General features: G+C 36.6%; 1 protein-coding gene across 1 annotated transcript; it reads left to right on the plus strand.

The window, feature by feature from the left end:
- The first annotated feature begins 228 nt into the window (after window positions 1-228).
- Window positions 229-11369, plus strand: ING3 (inhibitor of growth family, member 3). Its single transcript, XM_008944791.1, has 10 exons — window positions 229-324; window positions 1702-1767; window positions 2913-3009; window positions 5060-5131; window positions 5422-5541; window positions 6627-6784; window positions 7147-7337; window positions 8618-8810; window positions 9805-9843; window positions 10473-11369. The coding sequence occupies exons 1-10, from the start codon at window positions 229-231 to the stop codon at window positions 10587-10589; spliced, it is 1149 nt and encodes a 382-aa protein (XP_008943039.1). The 3' UTR covers window positions 10590-11369.
- The last annotated feature ends 456 nt before the right edge of the window (window positions 11370-11825 follow it).

The following is an 11825-nucleotide window of genomic DNA, read 5'->3' on the forward strand; positions in this document are numbered from 1 at the left end:
GAGAATCCTACCAGAATGCAATTCTGCTTCTTGGAAATTAAGGTAAATAATTCCCTCCTCTGTCCACTGTCGCTTGGTTGTTTTGGGTTTTCTGTTTTCTTTCCTCTCTAATAGTTTGCACCTTAGTCCTGTCAACTTTGTTTAAGAACAAAATCCTCCTTGTTTCATAATGTTTATACACATGAGAAGATAACATTTATCTTAATCTTTTCCTGTGCTACAGATGCAATGGATCAGCTTGAGCAGAGGGTAAATGAATTTTTTATGAATGCAAAGAAAAACAAACCTGAATGGAGGGAAGAACAAATGACATCAATCAAAAAAGTAAGGATATCATAGGAGTGGGTCACATTTTCTTCTGCAAACAAAGATAACCTTAGGAGAAAATAGCTTATGATTGATGGAGACTTAAGCGTTCAGAACTGTGGCTTCCCTTGGGCTTTCACAGAGGTGGATAGAACTACCGAGGAGGAGGAAAGTTGACTGAGAGGGCCCTTTGATCAAGCATTTCTCTCAAGTTTTATCCAGTATTTGCTAGCATTTTAAAAAATCTGATCCTGAAATGGTGAGGAAACTAGGTACTAAATTTTCAGCCCGGGCTTTTTCTTTCTGGTTGTGTGACATGAAGTTGTGTAAGTTCATTGGCTTTCTTCTCGAGGATATTTTTCAAGCTTAGCTTCAGCATTTCCTGTGGTTCTGCCGACGTCCTTGTGTATGTTGTTATATGTATGATATATTTAGCCTCAGGGAGGGAGGAATAAGAAGATGGATGTGTTCCGTTTTATCCTTCAACACTGGGGCATTGGTGGTGGTATTGTTAGCAACATAGTCCATCATTTTGTCAAGAGAGACTCCTTTATAGTCTTCTACACTTGCTACTTCAACCCTTTACTTGACCAAAGTGGTTTTTTCCTTAATTAGTATGAATAGATTTCTATATTTAAAAATGGAAAAAGCCAAAGTTCTGACTTCACTGGAGTAAGTGAAAAATTTACTTGAGTTGACCCAAAATTTCAAGTATTTTCACCTAAGCAAGATAATCTTCAGTGGAAATGGAGAATAAAAGGGTGCTTAAACCTGTTTAAATCTAGAGTAAAAATATGTAAATGTACTTCTTAAAAAAAAAAAGTTTCATCTGTGGTTCTTCATTAGTTAGTACAGACTTTAAGATTATTTTATAATACACTTATGGGTTATATAAATGTATTTCAAAATAATTTAAACTATATATAACCATTATCTCTATTTAACTACAGTATTGGAAAGGACTCCCATCAAAGTACTGTTTAGCATTGTTTTCAAGGGTAGTAGTAGCTGCAGTGGTCCTACAGAGCCATATGAAGTAAAAGACATCATCTCATTTTGAGTCTGTAACCTTATACTGTGTAGCATAAAATAAATCCAAGACTCTTTATTTTCTTGTAGCTTTTTTTTTTTTTTCAGAAATGTAAATATCACTGCAGGAGGAAGAGTCTTGATCTTGTAGTTTGGCTTTTTCTAGTGCACAAACAATAAATTGATGTGTATTGTGTCTATCATCTAAAGTTTAGCTGATTGTTTACAATAAGGTTTCAGTATTTCTGAAAACTGACTTGAATTTCTTGTTTTAACCTATATTTTGTGCTGGATAACAACAGCTTGATGTTATTGAAATTGATTCAGTTATATTTGTGATTTTAAAAAAATATATCTTTATAACAGGATTATTATAAGGCTTTGGAAGACGCAGATGAAAAAGTGCAGCTGGCTAATCAAATATATGATTTGGTAAGTGGACAGAAGGCTTGTGGTGAATTCCCTAAATTTATGCCTTAGGGAGTTCTGAATGTTTTGATAAGCACTACAGCTGTGCTACCTGTACTGTTATGTCAGCTACAGACAGATATTTTTGCTAGTGAAAGAAACATTTTGTGTTTTATTGGTTTTTAAGAAGTTGCTTTGGGTAATAAGTCTCATTTAAATACAAAACTTGCAGAAATAAATTTAGAAATCATGAGGTTTTCATGCATGTTGATTTTATTTTTTTCTAAAAAGAGACTATGAGCAAGTCATTCTTCCTTACAGCATGTAGATTTTGAATTTTAAGTAAGTATATTTATTTTACGTTTTCTTAGAGAACAGAACCTTCGAGTCAGACTGCACTGAAATACAGTAGACATAAACCAAATATTTCTTTTCTGCTTTAGTTTCACTTCAGCTAACCAAAAGCTAACTGACAGGTACAAAAGATATGTACATTCTGATGTCTAACTACACATAAGAAAGCATTTGGAACACAGTGTTTCTTGCTGTGGTATTAAGTTCAGACATTATTTTTTGTTAATTTTCAGTACCCAAGGGCGTGTCATAGTTTACTCAAATGCAAAGGAGTCTTTACACTTTGAGTTCAGAGGCACTTTTACTCAACACTAAGTTTGCTGATATGTGTAGTGGCATACAAACTGCAATTCAGTAAACTTTCAGTTTGCAGCCCAGCCTCTTCTGCAGTGCATGTCATGGGCTGTTCTTCCTCTCCTCCTTTCTACACCCATACCCATACCACCCCAAAGTCCTCTTCCATCTTTTTTTTTTTTTTTTCTCAAAAAAAAACCATTTTAGGCTGTGTCTTGGAACATTGCCCTGTAGTAAGAGAGGGCTTCTAGCTGCTGAGCCAGTGTGAAGCCCTGTTGTATCCTCTGATTGTGCAAATCAGGAGCAACAGGGGTGGTTTGGTATTAGCTTTAGCACCTCTGCCAAACTAGGGGAATGCAGATGACCAAGAAGTTACACTCCTGTGTGTTTTTATCTGTGTTTGGTGTTGCGTAGTAGGGAATTGGTGGAAGGGAAGTATTTAGGAAGCCTGAGTTTAAGGATGTAGATACTCGTGTTCTGGAACTGGATGCTAACTTCTTGTTGCTTTCTCTCAACCATAGGTAGACCGTCATTTGAGGAAACTGGACCAGGAACTTGCTAAATTTAAAATGGAACTTGAAGCAGATAATGCTGGAATTACAGAAATATTAGAGAGACGTAAGTATGCATGAGCTTGTTTAGAAGCTTGACAGATTTTCTCTCAGTTAGCAAAATAAAAATACCATACACCTTCAGTGGCCAGCAGTATTTCTAGTTGCTTCAAAATTGTGTTTTAGCCCACATACTTTTATCAGTCAGGGATTCTCAAATTTTAGTTTCAGCCTCAGTTTTTACCAGAGCAGTCAAAATGCAACCCAGTAGTTAGAATAATTCTTTCTTGCACAACTGCTGCATTTGTAAGTTGCTACAGTAAAGTGTGGGTTTCTTTGAGCCTGGTTTTAATGACTGGCAATATTCAGACAAGTACTGCAGCCTAAGCTCATTGCCTACCCAGCTGACAGTGTACCATTTAGTCCTTGAATTGACTGCCACTGAATTGTGGAGGGTTATTGTTTTAGTTACAGGTGTATAATGTCAAGTAAGGTTAGGTACTAGGTAGTTTTCTTTTTTCAGAGGGGGAGGTAATGTGTTGTCTTGTGATGGGGTAGCGAGGGTGAAGCATTTTGGGAAAGAAACCTGCAGGTTTCTCACAATGAATGGCAATGCAAGCAAAACAAATGCAGTGTGTCAACAGAAATGTAGTGTGACAGCTCTCTGGCCAGCGTGGTGTAGGGGAATGTGGCTTTTCTGGACACGTCAGCGTTTAGGCATCAAGTTCGAATGTAATTCTGAGAAATTTCAAAGTTGAGACCGTGATTATGGAGCTAAGAGGCAATGACTGTTCTCGTACCCCAGGACAGATAAAAGCCACCTAAATCACTTGAGATAGGGAATAAATATTCTTTTTGGAACTTTCCATGTCTTTGTTACAAAAGCTGGAAGTTTGTGGATATTTTATTTTTAAATGCTATTACAAATAACTGACACAAAAAGAAAACTGCTAAGTAAGTGCTTTAAATGAGTTAGCAACCACAGAAAAGGACTAGTTTACTTCAGTTGGAATCCCAGCTGCAGTTTTAAGATGTGATGCTACCTTCAGCTGAGCTGTGTTTGGTGAGGTATGTAAATAGAATTTCAAGAACCCAAAATAGAAATGTACCAGACTGCATATTGCATCTTTAAGTTTTTTTTTTTTTTTTAGAAATAGTGGTAAGTAAGTAGAAGCCTCTTAGCATTTTGAGCTTTCAGAGTAAATACATGTTATTGAGGTTCCACCAGAGGGCAGCCTTTGGACTCGTTCATGACAATGAGTTTGCCCAGCCAAAAATATCTTCTTGTGCTTGGGACCTCTTCTGGAATTATTTTCTTTAAGCTTTTATAATCCGCTCATCTACTTCTTGAAAGCACTGCAAAAAAAAAAAAAAAAAAAAAAAGAAAGATAAATCAGCTCTTTCAAAATGATTGATATTGTCCTACTGAAAATTTATGATCAAGGTCTTTCCTGCGCTGCAGTTGTTTCTCCTCATACTACAATAAATGTTATTCTCAGGCTTGCATTTGTGTCCCCTCTGCCTTTTTTCTCCCTTTTTTCCCCCCCTTTCTTTGCATTATTGCTTTGTGCACTCTTAACATGAAGAAAATTGGATAATGATCTGAAACCCTTCCTGTTGAATGATTGATCATCTTGAAAGAGGTTGCAGAGCTTGTGTGTTTTGACAATGTGACAAGCTGAACTCAGTGGGACAGGATCCTTATTAATACAGTTTACCTTTTACAGTCTTCTTTTCAATTCCTGTTGGTGTAGATTGTCAGTAATTTATTGCAGCGTTCTCCAGCCCTCACCAGCTTGTGTGCAGCTCATTTGAGTAACTGGCATGATGAGGGCAATGTTGTTTTTTGTTCTCCTTTGTTGGCTGTGATTTTAACTTCTTGACTGCAACAGTTAAACAGCAGAAGTCCCCAGTTCTTATTTTAAAACTGTTCTTCTCACTGGTTCCTTCTTGCTCTACAGGAAAGGTTTCAACTCCAGCAAAAATCCTTCTGATTAAAATAAATATAACTGCATAGTTATTTGGTTAATATTGTAAAGATTCATTTAGTATCTAAAAGTCAAAAGCATGCCAATGATGACTCTAGAATTTTCCTGTCCTTTTTACCTCCCCCTTAGGGTCTCTGGAGCTGGATACACCATCACAGCCTGTGAATAACCATCACGCCCATTCTCACACTCCAGTAGAAAGTAAGTATTTGAGGCTTAGAAACATGTCCACTTTTTACATTTCCTTATTTTTGTTGAATAGTATTAGGAAAATAATATACTCAGAACTTTTTTCTTTTTCTCTAAACGTTGAGGGAGGTGGAGGGGAAGGGGGGTGCATAATGCAATAATAGTAATGGCTGTTCAGAAGAAGTACAAGAATGAACTAAAAAGGTTTTCCTAGTAGGAATTAGTGGAATTAGTCTAGTTATAGTTTCACTTTCAAGTTGAAAAGGTTTTACATTTAAGTTTCTTTCTTTTGTCTTATTTAGAAAGGAAACACAATCCATCTTCTCACCACAGTACAACAGATCACGTCCCTGAAAAGAAGTTTAAATCTGAAGCGCTTCTATCTACACTGACTTCAGATGCTTCTAAAGAAAATACACCAGGTAATCTTAATTGCTTTGCATTTTATTACTTTTTAATCAGAAGAAGAGAAATCAATTTTTTACTCATCTGTGTTGTCCATGAAGCACATCAGCTTTCATGTCACTGAACAGCTGCATGTTGGCTGTTTCTTTTTACTTACACTGCTTGGAAGACGGTAACAGTGCAGGTTCATTCATCCAGTAGTAGAAGTACAAGAGATCAATGTATTATTATTTTGGGAAAAAGAAACACATGCAGCAATTTCCAAAGTATGAGAAAAGAATTTTCACTTTTTTTGTTTAAGGATTGGTGTGACATGGCCTTCAGCTACAATCATAAAATTCTTTCCTTTGTTGTCCATTTCAAATGAGATGAGAAGTCTTTAAGTAGTGAATAAAAAGATGCTACAACTTTTTGCCAATTTTCAAAGTCAGGGATTTTTTTTTTGTTTGTTTGTTGTTTTTTTTTTTCAGAAACTATAAGGTTGTGTGTGGTTATAGTAAGTAAACAACCTTCCACTATGGAATTGAATACTGTTCATCAGATTTAAGTAGTCTCCCTCATAGCCATTTTACTTTTCATTTGAAGGAACTTCACATCAGATGGCAAATAAAGTATAAATGTCTTTGAGTAGCTGTCAGTCTGTAGATGGCCATGGAAATGGGTTGCATTAAAACTGATTGCTAGTTCTTAGAGTTAAGATTGTTAAAAGTGTTACTTCAGAAACAGTATAGGTGTACAGTCACATTCCTGCCCTCTTCTTGACGGTTCCAGTAGTCGGCGTCATTTCAGTGGAGATTGGGTTTATATAGATTTTAGCAGCTGCATGTGCTCTTTGGTAGGTGAGTATGAGAGGGAGGACTGTCTTTCTAAAAGGACTCCTTGTGCATGAGGATAGGTGGGGAACAAATTTATGTTATTTTTTTTTTTTAGGCCAGTACTGGCTGCGTCAAATGCCTTTTTAGACTTTTCCCCAAATTATCAGATGGCTCTGATGCGTTAGCAGAGTTCCCACTCTTTCACTGGTTGTCATATATAACTCTTCTTAAAATGCAAAGGAATTTAGTTTCATTTTGAATTTCATAAATGTGTTCTGTTCATCAAGGGTGTCGAAACAGTAATTCATCATCCTCTTCAAACAATGCATACAATACAAACTCTTCTCAACCATTGGCATCATATAACCTGGGCTCATTATCTTCAGGATCTGGGGCCGGTGCAATTACCATGGCAGCAGCTCAAGCGGTGCAAGCCACGGCGCAGGTAACGCTGGGACCGTCTTCTCCTTCTGCCAGCCACTACTCATTAAGAAGACAGACCAGTGATTTTTATTTGTTTCTTAATCTGAATTTGCGTGATCACTTTCAGCTTGTTATTTCAGCTCATACTATAGTTTTTGTTTATATCCTACAGTTTCCTCCTGTAAAACTTGCATAAAGGGACAGCTTGTTTTCTAGCTTTTCCTATGGGTTATTCTTACACCTTTTTTTACCATTTACTATACATCGTTTTGTTAACAGGGTAGCTAATGAACCTGCGCAAATAATGAGCAGTTATCAGCCCTGTATATGTCTTCTGTAAGAGCTCTACGATGTCATCTGATACAGTATCAGTATTCCTTTCAGATGAAGGAAGGACGACGAACATCCAGTCTCAAAGCCAGCTATGAAGCATTTAAGAACAATGATTTTCAGCTTGGAAGAGAATTCTCATTGTCCAGAGATTCAACTGGCTATTCATCGTCAGCTCTGGCATCTACGCTAACGCAGACGTTGAGTTCATCAACCACAGATTCACGAAGTGGCAGAAAAAGCAAGTAGGTTTTCTTACTCGTTGACTGCAATTACATCTTTTTAAGACAGCTAAGCTCTCTTTTAAAGGTCATGGGCCATATTAAATATATTTCATATTGAATCTCTGGCTGGGTTGGGGAAGGGATCAGCAGAAGGTAGATTTGCCTGCTGACCTTTTTGGGCTCAGGGCTTTCTTCTTTGGTCCTCTCACTTTTTTTTTTTTTTTTTTTTTTTTTTTTTTCTTTACAGTTCTTCCAAAAAATTTTTTTTTTTTTTTTTTTTTTTTTCTCCTTTAAGCAATCTCACTCCAAGACTTTGAACAAATGTCTTCATCTGCTTTTTCATCTGTGATATAGTCTAATTTCTTGCTCATTTTTCCGTGTTCTGGAGAGAAAATTTGGCCTAAAATCAAATGTTGGGAATTCTCATGCTAATGTTTGTAGATGGTTTTAAAATAATCTGGAGATCTGCTTCATGCCAGTTCTCAGATAATCACAATGCTTTCTGATGGCTGACCAGCTAGGGCAGGAAACAGAATGAATTTTATTTCTGATTAAAATGAAATCTAAAAACATCTTAAACACATGTCACAACACATTGTGACAACAATCACAAGTTGTACTTGAAAGAGTTTATCTCAAAGTGCCCATTCTCTTAAACTGACTTGCTTTTGTTTTTGTTGTTTGGGTTTTTTTTCCCCATACAAATTTTTGTGTGTTCACAGCTCAGTTAGTAATTTTGTCTTAGAAGCATTTTTCATCTCTGGGTATCTTGAGTGTCAGATCTGACCTATAAGCAGAAGCACAATATTTATATTCTGGCACTGTTCCTGTGGAGTGATTGGTGATGCTTGAGTGGAGATTAACGTTGAATCAGTCATCTTCAAAACACAGTTACCTATTGTACATGACATATGACATTATTTATATGTAAAATTCCTGTTTTACTGGTAACATAATTTTTATGGGGACTTCACACAAAGGCTGTTGGTGGAAAATTTTTTTAAGAAGACCATTCTTTAAAGCCATTTGGCAGTTTAAAGCTGTTAAATGCCATTGATTAGAGTAGTGTATTGCACTTACAAGCTGGTAAGACTTATTTTCTTTCTCCAAAGAGCATTCACTGTGTCCATTTCAGTTCTTGCAATTGTTGAATGAAATGTCTTAGGGGACGATGATTTGGGAATTTGCATACTGCACTCTTTCAGAGTAAACAAAATTTGTGTTCTGTGATCCTTTCATGTGGCAGAAAACAAATTTAAGTTATGATATCATAATTTTCCTTTTTTTTCCCTTCTTTCCAGAAACAACAACAAATCCTCAAGTCAGCAGTCTTCATCATCTTCCTCTTCTTCATCTCTGTCATCATGTTCTTCTTCATCTGCACTGGCACAAGAACTGTCTCAGCAGACAGCAGTAATACCAGAGTCTGATTCTAACAGCCAGGTTGACTGGACCTATGATCCCAATGAGCCACGATACTGCATTTGTAATCAGGTAAGGATGCCTTCCAACCTGAAATACAAATGGAGCTGCTGTTTCCCTGTAGTTGAACTTCCTTCCCTCTTAGCTAATTTAAAAGCATTCTATTTGCAGTCTTCTGAAATTCTGATCTGGTTTTGTTTACTTTCTGGTGATAGGAATAATCAACTTTAACTGTGGAAGGTAAAAACAACAAACAAAACAAAACCAAAAACGAGGGGAAAAAAAAAAGCCACCAACAAAGCAAGGTTTCCAGTGATGTGACATATCTGGAGAGTTTTCAGTCTTTTAATGAATACTGCAGGAATAATTAAATTGAAATTTGAATGGGTTCACAGTGAATTTAGTTAAAATTCTGTTGGTTTTTAAAATTTAGTTAAAATTCTACTTCCCTTAAAAAAAAAAAATAAATCCCAAAGAAACCCAAAAAAACTCTACAAACCAAAAATCAACCTAAACCGAAAGAAACCAAAAACTAGTTTTGTAAAAGCCACCTGGAAACTTGAGAGACTGCATGACAACATGAAAGTTTCTATTTAAAAATGCCACTTATTATTTAAACATTTTTTAAAGAGTGTTGGTGTTTTTAGAGTTTATAGAGTTCTGTAATTCTCTTGCAAGTATTTGATTTATTTTTTTTTTAATAAATCGCTGGAAATTGTCATGTATGCAAGGGAAGTGCCAGGCATCAACGTAATCTTGAAAACTGGACTGATAATGTATGGATCACTGTTGTTTAGACCAAAATGTGCTTCCTTGAGGTTTTGAGTGCTGACCTTTTTTATCCAACCTGAAATATGCAGAAGTATCTCTTTTTTTGTAACTTTTTTTTCCAAATCGATCTGCTGTGAACATGTTCTTAGGGTTGTATAATAAAAGAAAATATTACTGCTGCCGTTAATGGAAAAATTTCTCAAAGGAAGAAATTTTAACCCTTTGAAAGTGTTGATTACTTTTAATTAGTGATATAATTATTAATAAGGGTTGTGTTTTTTTTCTTATTTACTAGGTGTCCTATGGGGAAATGGTAGGCTGTGATAACCAAGATGTAAGTAACAAATTTCTAAAGGTTCATGTGAGGCTTGTGCATGTAACTATTACTTGTGAGTTACTTTTCTCCAGTGCTGGTTTTATAGTAGAGTTTTTTTAGAGTAATGTGTATGTAAGTTGAAGCATTCTTCAGAAAACTTCTCATCTGTCCCGAGAGCTCAGGTTCTGTTAGAAAGCTTTACCCTTTACTTGTGAAGGTTTGACATTTTTAAAGTGCCCTTTATTTCAAGGAACCTTTAGCTGTGTGACTATTGCTATCAATTGTCCCCTTCAAATGAAACAAGTTTTTATTAAAAAAAAATAAATTTGAACATAATCATGTATTTCCTGAGGTGCTACACTAAAACATGAGGATAAGATCACTGTTCTGTCACCAAGTGTTGGCAAAATAAGTATTTTGAAGCAAAACATGCTTCTTTTGCTCTGTTATGTGGATCTATAAATGATTCCTAGAATTTTTACCACTTTCCTTAGTCCGTTCATTTTTTAGGGACTGAGATCCTCCTGCCTGTGAAAAGAGATTCTATGCTTTTTACTTGTGCTTCATTTTCATAGAATTGGATTTGTGGTAGGTGTTTTGTTAAAAACCTAAAATCCCAAACCCTCTCTTGAACTCTGTTTTCCTAGTGCCCTATTGAGTGGTTCCACTATGGATGTGTTGGACTGACGGAAGCGCCGAAGGGGAAGTGGTATTGTCCACAGTGCACGGCTGCAATGAAGAGAAGAGGCAGCAGGCATAAATAGAGCTGGAAAACAAATCACGTACTGAAGGTTTTATAGAGGACTTGGGAGGGGGACAAACCCCCTCCACACTTCCTTGCAACCACTTAAGGGTTAACATAGCAATCATAAGATCTGGAACTCTTGATTTTGCTAGGTGTGTTTTAATATTGTAAGTAAATTATTTATGCACCTTGATGTGCTACAGATACTATTCCAGTGAGCCTCAGATTGTTCCAGTGGCCAACATATGCAGACATTTGTACTATCAAACCATTTTCTCTAAGGAGTGGGCATTCTACAATTACTCAGTCTTCAAAAAATTCCAATAAGTCAATATTTTACATGTATGTTTTATATTCGACAGCTATATTCTGCTGCATGTACTGTACTCAAGAGCTGTTATGTAACACGATGTATATAAATGGTGCAGAAAGTCAGTGCTTCTGGAAGAGAAAAAAAAAATGAGACAGTGCTTTTTAAAATGCCTTTATAGCTTTGGTTCTTTATGAAACTTAATTCAGCAGGCTGAAGAAAATGGTTCTTGTATACAGCGGGCTGTTGTCCTCTAGGGTTCTTGAGTATGTAAAAACAAAAACACAAAAATGCTGTAGAATAAAACAAACTTGTGCCATTAGTCTTTATATGTTTCTGCTCCAGAGAAGGCGCAGGCCGTAAGAGGAATAAAAAGGTGTTAAAGTGATGATAAATTTTTATACCAAATGTGTTTATTTTTTTGTGCAGGTAATCCTTAAAATTTGAATTGTATTAGGTGTTAAAATAAAACAACCTCAACTCCTCAAATTAGCATTTTCTGTACGTTTGTCCAAAAAAAGTCTGTCCCTACAGTGGTTTTAGAAGAACTTGGCTAAGTTTGCATAAGGGATTGCTACACGTGACCTGTGTGAAAGATCATTGTGCAGGAGGACACTTCTCTGGTGGGAGGGTAACTCATACATAGAGAGGCACAGGCTGGGGTACCCTGTGCCTTGCTGTCTGGCAGGATTGCCTTCCTGTTCCCGTGGCACGGACGGAAACGGGGAGAAGAAAACCGTGGAGCGTGTTCCTTCCTGGGCAGTGGCTGTTGTGTAGAAACCAACACACACTTCCAGAAAGAGGAAAAAAGAGGAGAGGGAGAAATAGTTCATTCTGCTGTGGAATCCCTGGGGCAACAGGAAGGGTCATGGTAGGAAGCCTAAATGCAGGCCCATAAATGGTTGAATCTGTTAATTGTGCACACCATAGTACAGGTTCAAAGAA

Source organism: Merops nubicus, unplaced genomic scaffold (assembly GCF_000691845.1).
Source record: "Merops nubicus isolate BGI_N331 unplaced genomic scaffold, ASM69184v1 scaffold11317, whole genome shotgun sequence".
In the NCBI taxonomy this organism is placed as follows: domain Eukaryota; kingdom Metazoa; phylum Chordata; class Aves; order Coraciiformes; family Meropidae; genus Merops; species Merops nubicus.